The sequence below is a fragment of the Tamandua tetradactyla genome, chromosome 2, assembly GCF_023851605.1.
Source record: "Tamandua tetradactyla isolate mTamTet1 chromosome 2, mTamTet1.pri, whole genome shotgun sequence".
Classification (NCBI taxonomy): domain Eukaryota; kingdom Metazoa; phylum Chordata; class Mammalia; order Pilosa; family Myrmecophagidae; genus Tamandua; species Tamandua tetradactyla.
Window position 1 is genome coordinate 158,914,107 of NC_135328.1, and position 25,600 is coordinate 158,939,706.

Sequence of the window (25,600 nt, forward strand, 5' to 3'; positions counted from 1 at the left end):
TTATCTTGGGTGGGCCTGATCTAATCAGGTGAGCCCTTTAAAAGACAGTCTGGAAGTCAGAGAGGTTCACCTGTTACTTGCGAAGAAGTAACCTGCAATGTTGTGAGAGGACCATATGGCAACGAACTCCTGAGCACAGCCCTTGGCTGGCAGCCAGTAAGAAAATGGGGAACTTAGTCCTAAGGAACTGAATTCTTCCAACAATCATACAAGCTTGGAAGAGGATCCTGAGCTCCAGAAACAGAGCATAGCTGCAACTTTGACTGCAGCCTTGTGAAACCCTGAGCAGAGAGTAAGCCATGCCCAGAATCATGACCCACAAAAACTGTGAGATAATAAATATATGTTGTTTTAAGTTGTTGATTTTGTGGTCATTTGCTATGCCCAATGGAAAAGGAATTAAATATTCATATATGACTATTAAAAATTATAGGAAATGTGTACTTCAGATACCTACTGCACACTAATTGCTTTTAAAATTCAGAAGTTTCTGTTATTTTTACCTAGAATATCCTAAATTGTGAAGTTTTCCACTAGCCTACACTCCTCCAAGAAAATGGGAAGACATCTTCTCAGGAAAGGTTTTCATTAAGTGGTTATTTTAGAGGATCTTAAACACTTTTGAAAATGTCTATTTTCTCATGATTCTTTTAAGAAACATCAATAACAAAAATAATATTGAATGATGTGAAAAAATCCAAAAGTATTTTCTCAGGGTCTCCAATAACAAATCAAGGTTTGGTTTAGGTAACCCAATGTTACAGAAAGCGAACCCAATAAATACCACAAAAAGTAAACAGAAAAAAAAATGTAATTAATTTCAACTCCCTCCCCCAATTTAGAAAATTTATCAAACACTTTGACCAAGAATTCTACAGAGACAATTCTAAAGGATATTCTATGGTAAAGGAGAAGAAAGTACATGCTGTTCCTTGCTTGGGGAAGTTTCTTAGAGGGGATATTTTTAGGAGTCAAATACACTATTAATGGGAGGGGAGAAAGGGAAGAACCAAAATAAAATATGATTATTCCATTGACAATGAAACAACATGATTAATTTTTAAAAAGGAAATCTTCAACAAGTCGGTGTTAGAGTCTACTTTGTTAGATTTATTTAAAAATGTATTCCTTTATGAAAATTACCCCTGGTAATGCTGTTCAGGATCACAGAAACTTATCTAGTCTGTTGAAGGAGTTTGGGTGATGTAATTCAAGTTGTCAGAGAAGATTTAACTGGTATATGTTTCCTTCTTCAAAGTGTCAGAGACAAGAACAGAAAAGTTTAGTTTCAATAATGTTTATTTATAGTCACAATCTGTTTGGGAAAAATTTTTACAACATGCAACCTCTGCACATTGTTTTTGAAACCCAATATATAAGCAGATTATAGAGGACCACAAAATACTCTAACTTTGGTTGCTCTTGTTTGACTTTGGACATTCTCCTGTTGTCATCATTTAATTTTCCATGACTTATCTGTTCTACTATTATTACCAGAATAACTACTATATCAATGCTAAAGTCTCCTGGAAGCCATCATTCATCTAGTGTCCTCAAGAGGAAGCTAAAGATATCATCATCAAATCTGTGCATAGTGATCCTTTCTAGAAAACGGACCAAAAATATTAACAGCTGCAAATTATGGAGTACCTACTATGTGTAATGCATTTCCAAATACCTCAAGTCCTCATATTTTATATCTCAGATAGAAGGTATAAAACAGCACACTCCTTCCTGTAGTTTTCCATAGTACACAATAAAAAAACCATACCCTATTTAAGTCAATAAAGTATATTTATAGCTGAAGTTTCTAATTTGGTTATCCAAAGAAAATAATTTTAAAAAGGAATATCAGCTGCAAAAGAACATGCAAAAAATGAAAGCAACTCTGATGTATACAAAGAATCATCTTGTTTTTTATACTAAAGACTTTCCTTGGCCTTAGTAGGGATCATACTGAATGCATTATCAGAGATTCCAACATAGAACTTCCAAGAAATAAACTTCAAGACAAAGGAAAAGATAAGGATTCAAGATGTCAAATTTTAAACTAGTATATACATCTTTAATATTTACGATAGGCCTCACGCTTATCCAATAAACTGCTTCTTCTACAAAGCCTCCTGAAAATTACATTATATCTCTATTGACAACCATAAAGGATAAAAATTCTCCTTTTCAGGCTCACTGATATATTCCAAGCCTACAGTATATGATAATGCAGTGACACTTTCCTTAACCAAAGGTTGAACTCCAGCACATAATTAAGAGTTCAACTGAATTCTTGAAATCAAGACCTCTAAGCTACGAAACTCCATTTCAAATAGTTATTCAACTAACTTGAAGCATTTAACTCACAGGAAAGTGTGGTTTTACAGAAAATGAGAAAATAATGTTTTATGGAGAAGGTTGTGATGGATGAAGCTGAATGCTACTGAGAGGTCAAGACTGACGAGGACAGGAAAGGGTCCACTGGATTTGGCAACATGGATGTTTTTGGTAGTTTTGAAAAAGGAGCTCTAGGAGAGTAAGATATATGGAGGATTTGCTAGAATGGTTTACAAAGTCAATGGGAAGTGAACAAGAGAGAAAATGCATGTGATCAATTCTTTCATGAAGAGAAGACTAGTAGAGGGGAACAGAAAAATGGAGTGGTAGCTGTAGGCAGATGGAGGGAAGCAAGGGAGAGATTTTTCAAGATGAGAGAGAGTCAAACATGCTTGTATGTTAATAGAATGGTTCAACAGATGGGAAGAAAAGTAATGACTCAGATGAGAAAGGATAATTGAAGGAAAAAATTATTTAAAAAGGTGAGAGGATACACAACTAATAACTGTAGAAGCTAGGATTTGAACTCAGCAAGGCAAAGCCTTTGTTGCTTCCACTGTACCAAACCACCAAGATGCCTATTTCTGACAAAAAAGTACCAATTGAAGCTGGTCGTATTGATGCAAACCAATCTTGAGCTGGTTTAAAAACAAGTTTATTAATGATACTTAAACACTTTTCTTCCTCCAAACCTCTTGTTCATTTCTCATTGACTAAATAACCTGCTAAGTGCTACTATGACTATTCTCTTCATATCTGGGCATTCTGATTCGACTACGTCTCCAGGTCTAAGTATGGGGAATAGATATTTCCATCTTATCTGTCAGACTAATGGTGTCGGCATAAATTTTAGTGCCCTCCTCCAGCACAGGATGGAGGTTGAACACTAGTACCATATTTTTGCAAGTCATTCACCAACAGCAGATTTATGTTTAAGCTCATCTCTCCCAGACGCAGAGTTATGCTGCATTCTCTAACAGGGCCCCGCAGGCCAGAACAGTTTCTAGGACCATTTCAGGTATGCCTTGTGATTAGGTCACCTCTAACCAGGATGCTAATAAAGGTTGTGACTGGATGGATTACTACAAAGGTCCATTCTGTTCCTGTGGGATACTGAGAAGGTAGCTGAAGATCCAGCTCACATCTTAGATTTGTGTCCTAATAATAAAATCCATTAGGGTTCATTCTAATATAATTTATTATGACTAACATGCTCAACAATAAAAAGGTAAAGCATTTAGACTATTTTGCCTTTTAACCTTTTTCAGTGAATAAAAATGTTTTAAATAATTTTTATGATGGAGAGAATAAAGTGAAGGTTAATACAGCTTCTGAGGTTTATTCTCCTTACTCTATATGCAACCATTTAAAATGAGCTAAAAAGAAACACACACTCCACCCCACCCCACCCCCAAATAATTATAACATCAAAAAAACACTTCAGGTAATTTAAAAGCCTTGGTGGCACGAAATGATTTCTTCAACTTTAAAAAAAATGGGAGTTGGAGTAAAAATTATATGGGTTATTCAGGAGGAAAGAAATAATGAGTTCTCTAATGTATTCCAAAAGACCATTTGTGAACAAAAATTTACAACCAGAGAGACAGTGAAGATAGAAGAAAAATGTCACACAAAAATCCTGTTTCTGTACCAAAAATAGACTCTTCAGGGGATCTCCTTTTCAAGGTAAACATAAATATCCCAGTGTTAGGACTAAAATTAAAAAAAAACAAAACAAAACTGCATTTCGTGCTCCAGATACTTACAAGGGATTAGAGATTCCCTACCCATTTCATTTGTCCTCTACCCATCTCAATCTATTAAAGGAAGGATTGGTTTAAGCTCAATATAGCAATCACTCACATTCATGGAAGGACTGAGGATAAAGAGGAAATTACTGACAAAATCAAATAATTGTCTTTGTGTGATAAATAAATGTAGTATAATATAGCCTAATGCTCTATTCATTCTGCCTAGAATCTAGCTGAAAAGGAAAAATCTCAGTCATACATATGCTTGGTTTATATCTGCTTTGTCCAATATGGTAGCCACTAATCACATGTAGCTGCTTCAATTTAAATGAATTAAAATTAAATAAATTTAAAAATTTAACTGTGCTCAGAGGCCACAGGGACAGCACAAATACAGAACATTCCATCATTGCTTAAAGTTCTGTTGGGCAGCTCTCATCTAAATGATACCAAAAACAGGACTGAAAGCTTGGAGGGTAAGAGTGTTACAGGTAAGATATAATTTAAAAGAGATGCGTAGTCTGTGATATTCCACATTTGGGAGGCACCCTCTCTGAGGGAGGAGCACTAGGGTGCTATTAATTCCAATGTTCCTCGGCTATAAGCCAAGCACCTATCACTTTGTTTGAAGTAAAATTTGAAACTGATTGAAACATTTCATGGGGAAACAAGAAATATAATCTTAGGCCTCCTTGAATAGCTTCAACTGTGAAATCAAGTAATGAATACTAGAAAAGGTTCTGTCAGCTAGAATCTAAGCTTAGTGGAGTCAGCATTTTCTTGCTAAACCTTATTATGGCAAAGCATTTGATTTTTCATCTCTGCACTCTGTTCATCCCCACAAATAAACTACTTTGACCTCCACCTGTTACTTAGTGAAATCTGTCTACCATCCTTCAATAACCCTATTCTTTTCCTTCAAAGGCCTTTGAGTTACTGAAAAAGTGGGAAGATAGAGTTGTGCAATGAACTGAGCTGATACCACTTTATAACTATTCAATAGTTCATAGTTCAAGCTAGAAGATACATAGCAAACAAAGATGGATTCTCTTTTTTTAAAGCAATGCCTTTAGATGTTGGCAGGGGACAATATATTTCATCATTTTAATATGAAATTTTTCACAGAAAGAGGTTCTCTCTTGAGTTCTTATTTAATGCAAAAAACTTCTGTCCCATTCCTTATAAGAAAACCTCTTTAAAAGAGTTACACTGCATTTCAGATAAATGAGCTATAAGGTCACTTCAAAACTTAAAATTACTTCAAAACAAAATGAACCACTAACCTCAAATGCAGCTCTGTGTATGTAAAGAGACCATACTATCAACAAACACTATTAAGACAAACAATCAAAAAAACAATAAAAAGGGAAATAACAACACATACTTCTGTACATACAACTTCATGAGTCATTTTCTGAAGCACAATATCTGACAAAATGGGTAATTTTTTTTTAACAATGACATCTCAGAAAAGACATTCTGTGTAAAGTTGGACTTTAGATTAATGCTACATTCAACCAATGAGATAGTGTCTATCTAATTATGTTAAATCCTTATCTGAGGGGGGTTAGCAGGGTGTTCTGCTCAGTGGCACTCTTTGTGACAATGTAATGATAGATTCATCACTTATAAAAACCACGCTGTTTTCTTAACTGTCTTCATCTCTTGGAAATATTTCATTAAAATAACTTATCTGACTCTAAGGGCAAATGCTTGGCAGAGTTTTTCATATCAATTAAGTAAACAAGTTAGTTCTATACAGTCACAATCTTTCTTGTCTGTCTCATTCAACTCTGATGAAACTTGGTCACCATAACACTTTTAGATAGGAACGAATGATTCACCTTTTTTTCTCCTTGTCTTATTTGTCCAAATCCTAAAGCATGGTTTTCACTTAAACTAAAAACTGCTCATGGCCGACATTTTCTCTGGAGTTATGATTTAGCACTTCTCTTTCACATTCACACCTCTTTTGGAACCCAACAGAAGGATCCAATTTTATACAGACAACTAACTACCCATGGGCCAATCAGAATGGGTTGCTAGCTATATACCATCTTTTGCAACTTCTTATATTTGTAATGAGCTTTATCCAGAGCCTGTGAAGAAAAGGTCTTCATACAAGATAAAGAAAAGACAAACTATGCTGGGTACTGCAATAGGTCAGCCACTCCCAAAGGTACTGTTTCAAGATGTGTCTGACTAGACAAAACCAGGATCCTCTCTGCTTCTTCCCTTTACTTACTAACCCTCAAATGACAACTGCCCCCAAGCCTGTCCTTGAATATGAAAGACAATGAAATATGGGTATTGAATGTAAGTTACTTACCGGACCACTCCCAAAAGAGAGAGTTCATTTCTCTGGCTTTAGTTAAGTTAGACAACTATCAAGTAGGGTAAGTGGCAGATAATGACATTCATAGTTAATTGTATCTCGGCAAAAGTCACAAAATGTTTGGTTAGCTCACAGTTTATGTAACCTGATAACGGTGACTATGAGTTACCAAAAAAAATTTTTTTTAACTATTGGTACGTTAGGACTTCAATGCTGATGGAAAACCTCAAGAAGAGAGAAATTACTAGTTAAGTTTTTTGAGGATAAGATTTCTTTTTTGAAGAAAAATATCATCCACTGGGAGAAAGAACTCTTAAAATTAGAAGCAGGTGCTACCACCACGAATTGATAAATTTCAAAGAATAGCTGGCCCTGAAAAGCGTTCTTAGGCATCCCTTACTACTTTTGATCTTTACATGTGTATTTTGACATTAGAACATGAATGTGCTATTGGATAAGCCTGTAAAGTATGTTAAAACTTGAGAGATATTACACAGCCATTTTGATAAATCCTCTCCAGTCAGGTTCATGAGATGGCTAAAAGGCAGATGGCAAATTCTGACTGGCATTAAGTCATAAGTAATCATGATAGCCTAAAATTCATTAATCTTGGGAGCTAATCACAGTTAAGTGATTTCTGGATTGGGTTAGCTAACACAGCAGTATAATTTGGTACTATAGAGGACACTGCATATTAGAAATGGATATTGGGTTGCCAATTTTTGAATTTTTAATAACTTGAGAATATTTCTAACTATGCAAATGAAAATTTTACCTCTCATTACATAAAAAGTGGGAGAGTCCTAGAGATTGGAATGTTTCATAAAAATGAAGAATGATAAACTATATGGACCATGACTCGAACACAGAAGTGGTGGAAGTGTTATCTGAATGAGTACTTGACATTCACAGTTTCCTGTAATGCCAATCCTCCCAGAGCTGAACGCACTAGACCACCAGCACAGAGTTTCTCACTCCAAACAGATGAGAGAACTAAGAACAAAAGTAGCCCAGTATTTAGAAATCCAAAAATTTCAGGTTTTTTAAAATTAAGAAATGGAGGTCACTGGTGGTTTGCTCTGAAGAGGCAAGCCAATGGACTCGACTGGGCTCAGACATTTTTTTCCCTCAATTTTTCATCATGTTGAAGAGATACTTGGAAATAAAATGACTTTCATTCCTGAGGTTTTCTCCCATTTGAGAGACATATTTTCTCCAGGATTCAGCTGCTGGAGAGTACCTCTCTATTTTAGTACTCGGTCACTGTTCAGGAATCCATCGGGAAACAGTCCCGGGTTTACTACGTGGATGCGAGCAGTTCTCATTATGTGCTAAGGATGTAATTCACCCATCATCTCGAAATGGGTTACTTGTCTTTGATTAATTGATGAGTTTATGATGTGTTTGAAAATCTTGGATGGACAGAGCTGGATAAATACGCATTGCTGTAATCCTCTGCTGAGCAGGAGAGCATGGGGGGTGCACAGCCCCACCAGAAACTGCCACACAGTGCCTGCCAGAAGCTCCTGACGTCTGGGATCTGCCTGGGCCTGGGGCGTCCTTCTCCCCTCTCTCCTCCATTCTCCACGTAAAAGCTTCTTATTCTGGAGTATGAATAACTGCTTTATTAAAAGCGTTGATGGCCTAAAGACAGACATTTGCTCCCATAGAAACTGGTAGCCTTCTTTTTGAATATTTAACACTTAATTGGAATCATCAGTGTGTAATAAAAATATCAAACCTTATGAGAGGGAAAAAAAGTTTGAAAATAGTATTATTCGTGATCTACATAATTTTCTTACAAATCAAACGAATATATATATGTACATACAGATATGTATATAGCATAGAACATTGTACAACCCACAAGTACTCAATGAACATTAGCTATAACTATTGCTTATAAAACCCTTACGTACTTAAAATTTCAGCATCATTCCAGTGACAAAATACAAGCAAATTTATCTTTTATTGTTAATCAAATTAACTTGTTATTTACTTGAGTCTAGGAAATATCTAAACTGTAGCAACTGCTTTATGGAATGGAGCAGAGAGAGTAAGTATACTATTTAAAGAAGTGTATTTTCTCTTTATGTCAGAGGCTAAAACTACTTTCTGTTTGAGTTCTACAAATATTTAATAATATTTATTAGATAAAGGAAAAACAACACAACAAGCCATGCTTTCTGGTTATTTTTTCCTTTGGTGTATTTAATCTCAATTCAGAAGCATCTCACTTTGTCTAAGTCAAATATTTGCTTAGCTTCTTGTCCAATTTTATTACCCACAAATTAGAAAACTGTCTGTTGCAGGCAGGGGAGATTTGGGTCTATGGGTGCAGAATGATATATGTATTACAGGAGGCATTGTTTCACCCATTTCCTGAGGGCTTCCAAGCATGTTGACTCTCTACATGCTTCTTAGAGATGAGGAAAGACAAGACTCTGATATTATGAAAGGAAGGAAATAGGGACAAGCATTCCGTGATGCTTTCAAACAGTTACAGGGGAGGATATCTGTGGTCTAAGCCATTGAATAAACTCCTAACTTGTATGACTCTGGTAAGTACTCTACACCTTGCACTATAGCCATTGTCTTGTTTAACTCCTCTTTCCTTCACTGGGCAGTAAGTTCTCTGAAGGCTAGTTCTGTCTTTATTTTTACATGCCCCCTATCTTTTTTTTTCACAAGGGCAGGCACCGGGAATTGAATCTGGGTCTCCGGCATGGCAGGCAAGAACTCTGTCACTGCGCCACCATCGTCTGCCCTGCCCCCTATCATTTTGCATAGTGCTTCGCATATAATACACACATATAATATGTTTTTAATTTAATTTTATATCTTAAAGTCATATAGCACTTTAGAGTTTTCAAGCAGTTTACCTAAAAATGATATTTGTATAAAACCGCCTGGCTTATTAAGTATACTCACATTGAATACTCTAAGTGCCATGTACAGTACCTTCCACACAGCTAGAGCTAATGAATGGTAACACCTATTTTTAATTATAATCTCATTTGATCTTTTCAAAACTATGAGTTAGGAAGGCAGGGTTGTTTTACTGAACCCAATGTTTACAGATGAGGAAATGAAATTCAGAGTAGTCTGCAAAAATCACAATCCTTTTCCTGGGAGAATACTAGAATCATACTTTTGAGTGAGTACCAGTTTGTACTTTTTCATCTTTATAATATATTTGATGTCTCTCTTATTTTTTCCCTCTTTAGCAAGCCTATGAAAACTTTTCTGGTAGGAATGGAACTTGCTTTAAAGCTCCTTATTACTGTATGCTTTAAGATACGGGTGACACGATGAGCCAGCATCGTGCTACTTACACCATTGGGGCTGTGCTGAAGATGGTGATTCAAACAGGGTGGTGGGGAATATAGATTTCCCATATATACCTGAGGCATAAGCTACACTTCTTTCTTACTTTCCTTCTTGAATATTTCACAGCTTCATTTTCAAACACAAAATTAAAAATTGGTGGATTTGGGTAATTTATTTACTCCAACAAGACCAGCTGAAGCACAGTATCTGTTTTCCAGGGAGTTTCTGTATTCATAGTATTGCGCATTTGGGTTCTCTGGTGCAAGTGGAACTACACTCATTCCACAAACGTATGCAGCACTTGGCTTCCCTAGCACTTTGCCTTACTCACAGGACGAGATAAGACATATGTGATCTCCATCTTATTACTTATTTATTCATTCAACAAATATTGACTGAATGCCTATCATGTGCCAGGTACTATAAGAGGCTTCAGGAAGAAAACAATAATTTTTTGAACATGCTTTACTATATATATGTATATGAAAAGTATATGAGAAGAATATTTCCTTTCTTCAAATAGGTAAACTTTTAGACTCCAGTTACAAATGTTGTTTTAGCCCCTTTATGGCATGGGGAAAAAACAGCTTTGATAAATACAGTAAGGGCATTTCTGAAGACTGGTTAGAGGGCTCATTTTGTTCTACAGCTTTCCTGTTAATGCTCTTATTTGGATTAAATTTCTCTGGTAAAGAAAGGTCACTAAAGAACAAGCCCCTTGTTAGGGTACCAGAGCTCCCCTGGGCACCAGTCTCTAATGAGCAAGTGCCAATACTAAAGAGGTAATGGAAGACAATGTTGTCACAGAGTGATGCTTTCCCACCGCTCCATAAACGCAGAAGAAAAAAAGCCAAGACATTGATTCTGTGGCAGTTCTGTAATAGGGATAATTCTTTTTACAGCAGGCGACTGTGGGAGATTTAATAATTTTACTTAAAAATGCCAGTGCAGCACAGTGTCCGTGATCAATGTACTATAGTTACCAGTCTGCCTTTTTCTTGGCATCAGTAACAGGTCACCTATAAGTTCATGTAAACGTACAAGTTAGTAAATATCCCCTACTCTTAAACTGATGAATGATTGTTGGCAGTCAAATTAGGGACAGCAGAACTGCCAATCCAACCGATCCTAACATGTGATAGCTAAAATTACAACAAGCCAGCATAGGTGCAAAATCCAACTGTGCGCCTAACAGCTGTGACACTGAACTCCAGTTCTAGATGCCTTGGGCTTCTGGGGGGCTAAACATTTACCCCAACGTTCCTTTATGAATGCTTTTAAGCAATAAAAAATAAGTAACCTTGATCTTTAACTTCAAAACTATGATATGCATGCTATTACAGTGTTTAATGTTGGCTTTCAAAAACTGGGACTATTTAGTCTTTGGGGAAAAAACGTATCTCTGAAAGATTTTAAGAAAATAACTACAACTAAATTTACTACTCATCAAAACTTTTCACTGAACTGTTTGGAACTTACAATATCTTAGCTAATGTAACTGTGTTTGTTAATAAAGTTTTTTTTATTAATTAAAGAAAAAAAAAGAAATTAATCCAACATTTAGAAATCATTCCATTCTACATATGCAATCAGTAATTCTTAATATCATCACAAAGATGCATGATCATCATTTCTTAGTACATTTGCATCGATTTAGAAGAACTAGCAAAACAACAGAAAAAGATATAGAATGTTAATATAGAGAAAAAATAAAAATAATAATAATAGTACAAAAAAAAAAGACAAACAGACAGACAAAAAAAAAAACCTATAGCTCAGATGCAGCTTCATTCAGTGGTTTAACATGATTACTTTACAATTAGGTATTATTGTGCTGTCCATTTTTCAGTTTTTGTATCTAGTCCTGTTGCACAGTCTGTATCCCTTCAGCTCCAATCACCCATTATCTTACCCTGTTTCTAATTCCTGCTGGACTCTGTTACCAATGACATATTCCAAGTTTATTCTCTAATGTCGGTTCACATCAGTGGGACCATACAGTATTTGTCCTTTAGTTTTTGGCTAGACTCACTCAGCATAATGTTCTCTAGGTCCATCCATGTTATTACATGCTTCATAAGTTTATTCTGTCTTAAAGCTGCATAATATTCCATCGTATGTATATACCACAGTTTGTTTAGCCACCCGTCTGTTGATGGACATTTTGGCTGTTTCCATCTCTTTGCAATTCTAAATAACGCTGCTATAAACATTGGTGTGCAAATGTCCGTTTGTGTCTTTGCCCTTAAGTTCTTTGAGTAGATACCCAGCAATGGTATTGCTGGGTCATATGGCAATTCTATATTCAGCTTTTTGAGGAACCGCCAAACTGCCTTCCACAGTGGTTGCATCATTTGACATTCCCACCAACAGTGGATAAGTGTGCCTCTTTCTCCGCATCCTCTCCAGCACTTGTCATTTTCTGTTTTGTTGATAATGGCCATTCTGGTGGGTGTGAGGTGATACCTCATTGTGGTTTTGATTTGCATTTCTCTAATGGCCAGGGACATTGAGCATCTCTTCATGTGCCTTTTGGCCATTTGTATTTCCTCTTCTGATAGGTGTCTGTTCAAGTCTTTTTCCCATTTTGTAATTGGGTTGGCTGTCTTTTTGTTGTTGATTTGGACAATCTCTTTATAAATTCTGGATACTAGACCTTTATCTGATATGTCATTTCCAAATATTGTCTCCCATTGTGTAGGCTGTCTTTCTACTTTCTTGATGAAGTTCTTTGATGCACAGAAGTGTTTAATTTTGAGGAGCTCCCATTTATTTATTTCCTTCTTCAGTGCTCTTGCTTTAGGTTTAAGGTCCATAAAACCGCCTCCAATTGTAAGTTTCATAAGACATCTCCCTACATTTTCCTCTAACTGTTTTATGGTCTTAGACCTAATGTTTAGATCTTTGATCCACTTTGAGTTAACTTTTGTATAGGGTGTGAGATACGGGTCTTCTTTCATTCTTTTGCATATGGATATCCAGTTCTCTAGGCACCATTTATTGAAGAGACTGTTCTGTCCCAGGTGACTTGGCTTGACTGCCTTATCAAAGATCAAATTTCCATAGATGAGAGGGTCTATATCTGAGCACTCTATTTGATTCCAATGGTCGATATATCTATCTTTATGCCAATACCATGCTGTTTTGACCACTGTGGCTTCATAATATGCCTTAAAGTCCAGCAGCGCGAGACCTCCAGTTTCGTTTTTTTTCCTCAAGATGTTTTTAGCAATTTGGGGCACCCTGCCCTTCCAGATAAATTTGCTTATTGGTTTTTCTATTTCTGAAAAATAAGTTGTTGGGATTTTGATTGGTATTGCATTGAATCTGTAGATCAATTTAGGTAGGATTGACATCTTAACAATATTTAGTCTTCCAATCCATGAACACGGTTTGCCCTTCCATCTATTTAGGTCTTCTGTGATTTCTTTTAGCAGTTTTTTGTAGTTTTCTTTATATAGGTTTTTTGTCTCTTTAGTTAAATTTATTCCTAGGTATTTTATTCTTTTAGTTGCAATTGTAAATGGAATTCGTTTCTTGATTTCCCCCTCAGCTTGTTCATTACTAGTGTATAGAAATGATACAGATTTTTGAATGTTGATCTTGTAACCTGCTACATTGCTGTACTCATTTATTAGCTCTAGTAGTTTTGTTGTGGAGTTTTCCGGGTTTTCGACGTATAGTATCATATCGTCTGCAAACAGTGATAGTTTTACTTCTTCCTTTCCAATTTTGATGCCTTGTATTTCTTTTTCTTGTCTAATTGCTCTGGCTAGAACCTCCAACACAATGTTGAATAATAGTGGTGATAGTGGACATCCTTGTCTTGTTCCTGATCTTAGGGGGAAAGTTTTCAATTTTTCCCCATTGAGGATGATATTAGCTGTGTGTTTTTCATATATTCCCTCTATCATTTTAAGGAAGTTCCCTTGTATTCCTATCCTTTGAAGTGTTTTCAACAGGAAAGGATGTTGGATCTTGTCAAATGCCTTCTCTGCATCAATTGAGATGATCGTGTGATTTTTCTGCTTTGATTTGTTGATATGGTGTATTACATTAATTGATTTTCTTATGCTGAACCATCCTTGCATACCTGGGATGAATCCTACTTGGTCATGATGTATAATTCTTTTAATGTGTTGTTGGATACGATTTGCTAGAATTTTATTGAGGATTTTTGCATCTATGTTCATTAGAGAGATTGGTCTGTAGTTTTCTTTTTTTGTAATATCTTTGCCTGGTTTTGGTATGAGGGTGATGTTGGCTTCATAGAATGAATTAGGTAGTTTTCCCTCCACTTCGATTTTTTTGAAGTGTTTGAGGAGAGTTGGTACTAATTCTCTCTGGAATGTTTGATAGAATTCACATGTGAAGCCGTCTGGTCCTGGACTTTTCTTTTTAGGAAGCTTTTGAATGACTGATTCAATTTCTTTACTTGTGATTGGTTTGTTGAGGTCATCTATTTCTTCTTGAGTCAAAGTTGGTTGTTCATGTCTTTCCAGGAACCCGTCCATTTCATCTAAATTGTTGCATTTATTAGCGTAAAGTTGTTCATAGTATCCTGTTATTACCTCCTATATTTCTGTGAGGTCAGTAGTTATGTCTCCTCTTCCATTTCTGATCTTATTTATTTGCATCCTCTCTCTTCTTCTTTTTGTCAATCTTGCTAAGAGCCCATCAATCTTATTGATTTTCTCATAGAACCAACTTCTGGTCTTATTGATTTTCTCTATTGTTTTCAATTTCATTTATTTCTGCTCTAATCTTTGTTATTTCTTTCCTTTTGCTTGCTTTGGGATTAGTTTGCTGTTCTTTCTTCAGTTCTTCCAAGTGGACAGTTAATTCCTGCATTTTTGCCTTTTCTTCTTTTCTGATATAGGCATTTAGGGCAATAAATTTCCCTCTTAGCACTGCCTTTGCTGCGTCCCATAAGTTTTGATATGTTGTGTTTTCGTTTTCATTCACCTCGAGGTACTTACTAATTTCTATTGCAATTTCTTCTTTGACCCACTCGTTGTTTAAGGGTGTGTTGTTGAGCCTCCACGTATTTGTGAATTTTCTGGCACTCCGCCTATTATTGATTTCCAACTTCATTCTTTAAGATCTGAGAAAGTGTTGTGTATGATTTCAATCTTTTTAAATTTGTTAAGACTTGCTTTGTGACCCAGCATATGGTCTATCTTTGAGAATGATCCATGAGCACTTGAGGAAAAGGTGTATCCTGCTGTTGTGGGATGTAATGTCCTATAAATGTCTGTTAAGTGTAGCTCATTTATAGTAATATTCAGATTCTCTATTTCTTTATTGATCCTCTGTCTAGATGTTCTGTCCATTGATGAGAGTGGGGAATTGAAGTCTCCAACTATTATGGTATATGTGTCTATTTCCCTTTTCAGTGTTTGCAGTGTATTCCTCAGGTATTTAGGGGCATTCCAGTTCAGTGCATAAATATTTATGATTGTTATGTCTTCTTGTTTAATTGTTCCTTTTATTAGTAGATAGTGTCCTTCTTTGTCTCTTTTAACTGTTTTACATTTGAAGTCTAACTTGTTGGATATTAGTATAGCTACTCCTGCTCTTTTCTGGTTGTTATTTGCATGAAATATCTTTTCCCAACCTTTCACTTTCAATCTTTGTTTATCTTTGGGTCTAAGATGTGTTTCCTGTAGACAGCATATAGAAGGATCCTGTCTTTTAATCCATTCTGCCAGTCTATGTCTTTTGATGGGGGAATTCAGTCCATTAACATTTAGTGTTATTACTGTTTGGATAATATTTTCCTCTACCATTTTGCCTTTTGTATTATATATATCATATCTGACTTTCCTTCTTTCTACACTCTTCTCCATTCCTCTCTCTTCTGTCTTTTCGTATCTGACTCTAGTGCTCCCTTTAGTATTTCTTGTAGAGCTGGTCTCTTGGTCACAAATTCTCTCAGTGACTTTTTGTCTGAGAATGTTTTAATTTCTCCCTCATTTTTGAAGGACAATTTTGCTGGATATAGGAGTCTTGGTTGGCAGTTTTTCTCTTTTAGTAATTTAAATATATCATCCCACTGTCTTCTAGCTTCCATGGTTTCTGCTGAGAAATCTACACATAGTCTTATTGAGTTTCCCTTGTATGTGATGGATTGTTTTTCTCTTGCTGCTTTCAAGATCCTCTCTTTCTCTTTGACCTCTGACATTCTAACTAGTAAGTGTCTTGGAGAACGCTTATTTGGGTCTATTCTCTTTGGGGTCTGCTGCACTTCTTGGATCTATAAATTTAGGTCTTTCATAAGAGTTGGGAAATTTTCAGTGATAATTTCTTCCATTAGTTTTTCTCCTCCTTTTCCCTTCTCTTCTCCTTCTGGGACACCCACAACACGAAATTTGTGCGCTCCATATTGTCCTTCAGTTCCCTGATCCCCTGTTCAAATTTTTCCATTCTTTTTCCTATAGTTTTTGTTTCTTTTTCAAATTCAGATGTTCCATCCTCCAAATCACTAATTCTATCTTCTGTCTCTTTAAATCTATCATTGTATGTATCCATTGTTTTTTCCATCTTTTCTATTTTATCCTTCACTTCCATAAGTTCTGTGATTTGTTTTTTCAGTTTTTCTATTTCTTCTTTTTGTTCAGCCCATGTCTTCTTCATGTCCTCCCTCAATTTATCGATTTCATTTTTGAAGAGGTTTTCCATTTCTGTTCCTATATTCAGCGCTAGTTGTCTCAGCTCCTGTATCTCATTTGAACTATTGGTTTGTTCTTTTGACTGGGCCATATTTTCAATTTTCTGAGCATAATCCGTTATCTTCTGCTGGCGTCTGGGAATTTGGTCAGATTTCCCTGGGTGTTGGACCCAACAGGTTGAAAGATTTTTCTGTGAAATCTCTGGGTTCTGTTTTTCTTATCCTGCCCAGTAGGTGGCGCTCGTGGCACACGTTTGTCTGCGGGTCCCACCAGTAAAAGTTGCTGTGGGTCCTTTAACTTTGGAAAACTCTCGCCCTGGGGGAGGTTCGCCAGCCGAAGCGGCTTGGAAGGGTGCCAGCTGGCCCGGGGATCAGAACGCGGGGAGGCTCACTGGCCGCCGCAGCCCGGGAGAGCGCCCGTCCGAATCTCCTAGTCGGCCTGGGGCGCCAGGCATGGCGGGAAGGCGCCAGCCACCGCGGCCCGGGAGAGTGCACCATTCCCAGCCGGACCAGGAAGTCATGTGTTTGGAAGGGACCCCGGTCACCGTTCTCCGCGGCCTGGGGATCTCCAATCCAATTCTCCCAGTTGGTCCACGGGGCCACGCGTGGGGGGGGACGCCAGCCGCCGTGGCTTGAGGGGGCCGCTTGTCCAATTGTCCCAGCTGGCCCGGGAAGGAGGAAGGAATGGACTCTGGCCGCTTGCCGCCCGCGCCCCTCGGCAATCTCTCCGGAGCGGGTTCTCTCAGCCAGTCAGCCGTTCCAGGATGGGGTACGCTGTCTTTTTGATCTCTGTCGTGGCTCCAGGAGCTGTTCTGTATCGTTTCTACTCCCCTAGTAGCTGTTCTGGAGGAGGAACTAAGATCCGCGCGTCTTACTAAGCCACCATCTTCTCCGGAAAGCAACAAAGTTTTATAAGCACAGTGTAACTGAATTCTTTCTTCAGGAAAGAATTTAAGTAGACTTAATTTATGCCTTAAAAGAACTATGCTTTCTTATTTTTTCACAATAAAAATTAACTTTACTTCAGTTCTATTGAAATTGACCAATCTATGCGGCTGCAAATGCTGGAAGTGGTGCAACCCAGTAATTTGTGAAGCTGCTAGACCCTTAGTATAGTTGCCAATTTTGAAGACACAGAGAACCTGCAAAAGGGTTCAGAGGACTACCATAGAGTTTCTTTGCAATTTAGGAAGAAAGATACATGAAGAAAATGTAAATTTATCTATCCTAATGATTAAAAGGCTAAGGGAGTTCCATTCTCACTTTCGACTAGTGGACATTTCTCATTTGGGATGCTCCACCCTCTGTTCCCTCCAACTGAAACCCAGTTTCATCGTTGCCTTCTGAGGAAAGTGTCTAATTCTTTAGGCAGATTTAACAGCTCTCTTCTCGTCATTCCTCCAGCACTTAACCATGACTGACTCTAACAGGAGTCAGCTGAGTAAGGTCTGCCCTCCTCAATAATATAATGATGAATAAAGAACACTGCCTATTAAAAAAGATTTTGGTGTTCATTGCCTCATTTCATTGTCATAATTTTGTGACATAGATGGGGTAGAAAATTGGTTCCCATCTTACATGGAATACATTATAGTGACTTATAATTAAGGAAATTAAGAAGTCTGCCCTTAAAGACAGGAACTTGGATTTAGTTTAGTGTCTAATCTAGTAGTGCACACAGGTGGCATGTAACAAAGATTCGATGACTTGGCTTGACTTGAACTGTAACGATAAGATGACCAGACGTTCTTCGCGTAGCAGACACTTAAACTGGAGGAAGGTAGGTTTGAGTAAGATAGGAGAAAACTTTCTTTCTTATAGTGAGGTATCTAAATGCTGTGTGACTCACCAAGAGGACAATCTTCTCCGATCTGTTTGAAAATAGGGCAGATTTTTCTCATTCTATAAGAGTTTTAAAGACGTTCCTAAAATAGGGAGGATGGGTGTGGAGCAAAACATTTAACATTAAGTTTACTTTTCTGACAAGGATTTAGTGGTCAGAGCCACCAAAAAAGAACAAAGTTAGCCTCAAGCTACACCTTTTAAAGCCTAAAGTGCATTAGAATCACCAGGAGGTGTGGTTAAAATTCAGGCTGGGTAGGCCCTGAGATTCAGCATTTCTAATAAACTCTCAGGTGATGCAACGTTTCTGGTCCTGGGACCACACTGAATGGCAAGGGTCTAAACTCCCTTACATGAGTTTAAGTGAATATTTTATATGGAAATCTGAAAAATTATAGACAGAGAAATGAGGGAGGTTATCTATACTACAAAAAAAAACTCTATAAAAGATTCACTACTGGGTTTATTGATGTAAGAGCTTTTAAAAAAGAATTTTCTTAAAAAAAAAAGTTTGACTCATATAAAGGAACACCCTTTATGGTGAGAGATACTTGTAATAAATTCCTGATGCACTTGTAAGCTGGACCCTTGGCTGAGTCTTAGCATTTTTTAAATTAATATTTGTTCATAATTGGGTTTGACTGAATAACAGCCTGCAGACTGAACATATAATAAATATCAATTTTGAAAGCATTACTGGTAGCAAATTCTGCTTTCAGGTTTATCGTGATCATCTAAAATTCTCTGCTTTTATTGCTTCATTCATCCATTTAATCAGTCAATATTAGTTGGGTATCTATTATATGACAGACACTGTTATACCTGTAACAGTGGAAAGACAACAGTGCAAAAGTCAGACTAAGTCCCAGCGCTCGTGGAGCTTATATACTAGAGTGAGAGGACAGACAATAAACAGTAGACAGCGGTGTGGAGAAAGTAAAGAAGAATTATGGATTGTAGGATGATGGAGGTAGAGTTGGCAGATATTTTAGATTGGTCATTACTGGAATTCTCTCTGATGAAGTATTATTTGAACAAAAACCTGAATGCTAACCATTACTTAATTTTATGGGCAAAAAAAGATAGACTTTTCATTTTGTTAATAGTTTATGCTATTTGTTACATATCGTGTCCTATGTGTATTTAATAAACCAAATTCCTACTCCGGATTAGGAGGTTGCTAAAGTGTTACAAGGGATTGGGATGGGAAAACTGAGGAATTTCCCAGGTCTCTCTGATGAGTTCTTTTTTATTTTTATTTTTTAATATTCTTTTTAACATTTAAATATAAGCCCAGGATTTAAGACCTTAAAATGCAAGTGTAAGCATTTGAAGCAAAAAGGCTAATAAACACAGAAGACAAAATTTAAACTCTACAATCAGATTTGGGTTGAAATTTGGATTCAGAGCCATTAATTTTACTATCTGTACGATATGTATGACTTGAGCAAGTCATACAACATTTCTGTCTCAAATTCATCTCTACAAAGGCAGGATCATTTTATATTGCATGTTTTAAATGAGGATAATAAAAATCTCCTTGTACCGTAAACAACTGTAGTTATAATTTTTGCCATATATATTAAAGCACCATACAGTGTCTGACTGAATGTGGGTACTTGCCTGTCAATTTCCTTCCTATTTATTTCCATTATCAGTTTCTCTGCAGTTCTTCATTTGTACAGATAAACAAGAGTTGGTGGTATGTGCATTTTTGCTTGATAGAATTTCATAGGTCTCATTTCATCAGAGCCCGATTAGCTTCAAAGCTTCAAATCTAACTCAGTTTTGAGATAACTAGAAAACGAAACTAAGTGGAGGGAACAAATGGAGCATTGTAAGAATCAAAAGTCAGTTTGAGGTTGTCTGATTTTTTTTTTTTTTAAAACTAACATCATCTTTAATCAACTATGCCCTTCTTCCCAGATAATAAGTGCTGTGCACTGAAAGTACTGAGATAAACTAATGGGGAACAGGATACTACAGAAGACATTTGAAAGAGCCCATGTAATTTACTGCATGTCTGGTTTGTTTTACTTTCCAAAGTCTTCCTGTTGCTCAAGGAAATTTGTCTCTTCTGGCAACCTTCGGCCGTCTTTTGGCTGGGGAGTCCTGAAAAAGCATCTGAGGGCAGGTAAACAGATGCAAGGCTCTGTGAGTGAAGAGTAAGTACAGGCCTTGCTTCCTGTGTCACATCTGAGGGATAAACAAAGTATCCTTTAGTACTTGAGAAAATTATCCCAAATGTAGGCAACCCAGAGGCTGCCTGTGCATTCAGATACACATAACTCCAAACATATTTCTGAAGGTAATTTACATGAGTGAACCACTAAAAGCCTCCTGCTCAATTAACTGTACCCCTGGGGAAAAGCTATGCAGGCCCGGATAAGTGTGGGAACAACATAAAGGTGTTCTCTGTGCCAAAAAGGGGATTGGGCTTGATGGAAAATCCCCAAAAAGGACCATCTGGCAGCATAAATTATCCATTTAAAATGGCTGGTGTGAGTCAATGACACCAAAGTTACCATGGACATGTGCAACATCCTTCAGTCGGGTTTTAATGTCCCCTTAGGCCCTATTTCAATTATGACTTTCTATGCTGAATATAGCCAAATGTAAATTTATCCTCTGCCCTCCCACTCTCTTCACACACATATACCATGAAACTGCATTTTTCTCTAATAAAATAGGGATCGACAATGGACAATCTAGGAATATAACTATAGAAGACTATATAGATATGTATCTATATCTATCTAAATCATCTCTTCTCCCCCAAAATACAGTCATGAAACTTGAGCTATTTAAGGACAGCAAAGAATATAGGCATTTAGATGTTAACATTTATGATCATTTGAATCATAATGTCTGGATAGGAATATGAAGATTTTATTCTGAATAAAAGAGTCACTAGGCCAAAGTACTTTACTTCAACCAAACCCTACCTCTGCAAACACACTCAAAACTCTACTCAAGGGCCCAGAAAAACAGTGTAGGGTTAGAGAAGCTTCATTTCCATCAACATAATAAAGCAACTTCAATATGCATAATAATCCACCAGTATGAGACTCACAGACAAATGTACCAAACCTATATATTTTCATTTTGATTTCACCAAAGCAGGTAAACTGGCCAGGACTCTAATAAGCATTCTGAAAAGGGTTCAAAGAAGTTTTATATCTTTTAATTTCTTAATAGCACATAAACTTTTCACTGGTACTATAATGAGGTTATGCTGATGATGCAGTTAGTGACAAAGAGTAGTCAGCATTTTCATCTAGGTTCAAGTTTATTTCTTAACCACTTTCAGCTACCTGGCATGCATGTAAATGTTGAGTGAAGCTGATGGGTGACTTTGTTAGAAGAACCTTGGGCTGTGCTGATATTGGCAATAATTAGGAAAAACGGTGCTAGAGCCTAATATTGCCATTTCTGCACTTCCCGTACAGTGATCTGTATCCCACACATGACTGTGAGCTCTTTGAAATCAATGGTCATCACCTTCCTATTTACCTTTGCATTCCAAGAACCTAGCAAAGGGCCTCAAACAGAGAAAGTGCCCAATGGAGACTGTGGATGAATGAATGATTTGGATAAGATAAGTGATGGGATTAGGTAGAAGCAATAGAAAGAGAAATTTTTGCATTTTGGTGAAGGGAACAAGACAAAGGAACCAGTCAACGGAGCTTGAGATTTTGTTGTTGTTATTTGATTACTATATAGTACAACTGACAGTTTTTATAGTGGGGGATGCACACTTCTCTGAATTTTAACATTTCGTATCGGTTCGTGTAACTACCACCGCAATCAGGATACAGAACAATTCCATCAATTCAAAAAACTCCCTTGCGCTGTTCCTTTATATTCCCACTCTTTGAGGGGTGCCTCTGATACGCTAGGGAGGAAAAGAGGGAGCTAAGATGTGAAGATGAAGGGATTAGTTCAGAGATTTTCTTGGTGCTTATCCATTCTTGTAGGGAATTACTCAAAGATGTGACTGGGAAAGGAAAGTTAGAAAACATTTTTTTCTCATATTTACTCTGTGTTAGGTGTAATTCTTTGATGCGTTATGCATGCTACCTCAGTTAATCCTCAAGAATATTTAAGTAGCTATTATTATCATCAGATTATAAATATGGGAACACTTAGGCCCAGAGAGGTTAGGTAAATTGTGTACAATCACATGGGCAGTGGGAGCTGCAGCCAAGATTCCACTCTGTCCATCTGATTCCAAAACTCACCTCTATCCTCCTTACCCCCTTGACTTTCCTTGTTGGGGAAGACACTGGAAAAGATTCCACCTCACCCTGGGGAACTTATGCATTGATAAAGATTTTTTAAAAAAATTTCTGCCACCAGAATTATTCACATTAGCCTCAAAACTCCAGACCCAAGACTAGATTATCCCAGGAAGTTAGAATAGCAGTCATCATTTGCTTAGTTCAGTAAAGATAAATGAAGATAGTTGTTCCATTAAAAAAGGGGAAAAAAATCATGACAGTGTCCAGTAACAGGAAAATAGATTGCAAGGCATGTTCATTTTATAAAAATCCAGGCATAAGCTATAGCACAGGGAGCCCATTCTTCTCTTTTCTCACACTGTCAATCCAGTTGAACAATTTGATATATTTTTATGGTGATTATTAAAAGATAATTCAAACACCAAACTAAAAGCCAGGTAGTATAAAACAAAATAAATAAATAAAAGCAAAAGCAATGCTGCTTTGTAGCATAGGTGAAAATACACAGAAGTAGAAAATCATACACCATTCCTACCAGTATTTCATCTCAGTTGACCTGCTACTTTGCACTGCCGCCTTTTTATAAAGGCGGCCTCCAGACTACAATACAAACAAGTGTTCAGGAAGAGAACGTAAACTACCTCCAGCAAGCTGTCTTAGTTTTTATGCACCACATGGGAGCCCATTCCCATTTTTGACTGGACAACGTCAGCCACGTGGCCATTCACTGCCCTGCTTACCTGGCTCCACTTCATGCCATCCGCTTGACTGACTGCCGCTTCCTGGGGACCGCCCTTGGCCTGTGTAAAATGGCTCTTCACCAGGACTGTCCATTTCATCCTCCACAGACTTGAGGCGCTTCGTGGAGCTGGAATAACAAACGAGTACGTGTTTAAAAGCAATCCAAGGCACCTTTCTCTCGGACGTTGCACCTCTGGCTGAATGAAAGCCAAGGGAGGAAGCAATTGGCCTGCTCAGTGTGGTTCCAGGACTCTTTTGGGCTCTTGCTCAGGTTAGTGAATCACTGGATGTGGAACAAAGTCTTGGGTATATGTTGCTCCAAGTGTCTGGGTTTGACTTTTATTGTCACTCCAGCTGCCGTTGCTACTGCCACAACCTGTTGTTCCCTTTTCCTCTGAGAAACTGGTGTCTGGCCCCTGTTCCAGCCTCCACCTGGAAGTGCCAGTAGTAAGCCCACATTTCCTATGGCCTCAGGCAGTGGCTGGAACCTGGCCATCAGCCTTGTACCCAGACACCAATTCAATCCCTGCTGGCAACCCAGAAAGAATAGAAACCAGGGCTCATGAGACTTAAAGAAGAGCTTGGAATCTTTTTTTTTTTTGGCCACATCTTTTACTTGGATTTGTTCATTCAACAAGTATTTACTGCACAACTGCAATAGGCCAGTATTGCTATAGCCAGAAGAGATAAAACTATGAATAGTTTTTAGATGAAAATAGAAGGAAGGAGTGCTTTGCCCTGTGCGAAGTAGGGACATTGAAATAGACTGGCCCAATGATTTGTGTGCCCTTTTCCTACCCAGAAACTACTAAATGAAGTCTATTCTATTGAGCACAGATCTTTGTTTTTTGGAGAGGTATGGCTGAGAAAATTCCAGAACATTTCTTCCTATTGACTGACTCAATTTTCTAGTTTTGAGACTTTAGAAATGAAAAGGTAAAGAAATGTTGCATGTTTTCATTCTTGTTCTAGCTTTCTTAACTGATAGTATCACCAACATACTATCAGAATGGGTAGAGTTATCTAGTGCAAATGCTTGTTGAAAACTCTCCTCATGCCAGGGTTTGGAATTTTTAATACATTTTCATTCAATGAACACTAACTGTGTACAATCTACATGCCAGGTGCTGTGCTAAGTGCTGAGATAGGAGATGACTCAGAAATGGCCCCCACTACATGGAATTCACAGTTAGCAGATGGAGATAGAGAGGTAAACAAAATTGTACAAAAGAGATAGAGGTATTACTAAGGAGCCATACAGAAGATATAATGGGTCATGCAATGGAAGAAGGAAACAATGATATACCTGGGAGGTAAGGAAAGGCTTCCTAGGAGATGGATGGTTCCTGCACTGGGTCTTTAGATGGAGTGTCAGAGAAAAGGAAAGAAAGAGGGAAAGGACAGAGACTGGACTCTCCTTGTTCAGGTTATTCAGCTGATGCATCGCTCAGGCAGCCATTTTGGTTTTTAAAATATTGAAATACTTCTTTATCAATTGGCAAAACTCTACTGTCAAAAGTCCCCTAAGTTTTACCCCAGCTTTGCCAGCCAACTTTGTCCCAGGACATTCTCATGGGCAGATGCCTGGCACATCTGGGGGCCTTCCAGAACCTTGCCAAGCAGGGCAGCATCTGCTGACTGGTACTGCCCATGTCATGCAGGTTATCAGCTATTCTGAACATCAGGAAAGAGGGACATTTTAGGCAAAGGCAACATCAATGATTAATGTGTGATATATTCAAGGAACTGCCTGGTGTTTAGTACAGCTGAAGTTGAAGGAGGGATGCAGCGAAAGATGAGGGTGGAAGTAACAGAAAGATATTGTATGCCTGGACTTCATTCTACAAGCAACGGGGAGTCCCTAAAACACTCTAAAGAGCGGAGTGACATCAGAGTTATAGTTTAGAAATGTCACTCTAGTTTTGGGAAGAAAATAGGGAAAATCTAAAGGCAAGGAGACAGTTAAGTGGCTATTGTAGTAACCAAATAAAAAATACAGAGGGCTCGATTTAAGGCAATGTATTCTGATGATTAACATTGGTATTCCGGTATACTTAGTCATTAGTTTGATTCTCATTAAAGCTGGACCATAGGAAAGGCCACATATCTGGAGCACACTAGCTTAGCACCCAAAATAAATGCCTTTAACGGCCTACTTTATGTTCTTTCTTGGGCTTTTCTTGAAGTTCAATTAAAAATAACCACTTGAAGAACTTTTCTATGTATTTTATAAGCCTGCATCTAAAGGAAGTCCTTTATAAAAAAGGTACACACACACACACAAATGCTTCTAAAAAATAGAACCAGATGGCCTCTTTGAATGAATTTCTATTGTGTCTACTTATTAGAAAACGCAAATTTT

The 25,600-nt window shown here is 37.5% G+C and overlaps 1 protein-coding gene across 3 annotated transcripts in view; it reads right to left on the minus strand.

Annotated features, from left to right (window-relative positions):
• NFIA (nuclear factor I A) overlaps positions 1-25,600 on the minus strand; it is a 373,058-nt gene that overhangs the window by 80,028 nt on the left and 267,430 nt on the right. For all 3 annotated transcript variants that reach the window (XM_077149470.1, XM_077149471.1, XM_077149469.1), the window contains exon 6: positions 23,238-23,365. In XM_077149470.1, coding sequence (XP_077005585.1) covers positions 23,238-23,365 — 128 coding nt within the window. The remainder of the gene's footprint in view (positions 1-23,237; positions 23,366-25,600) is intronic.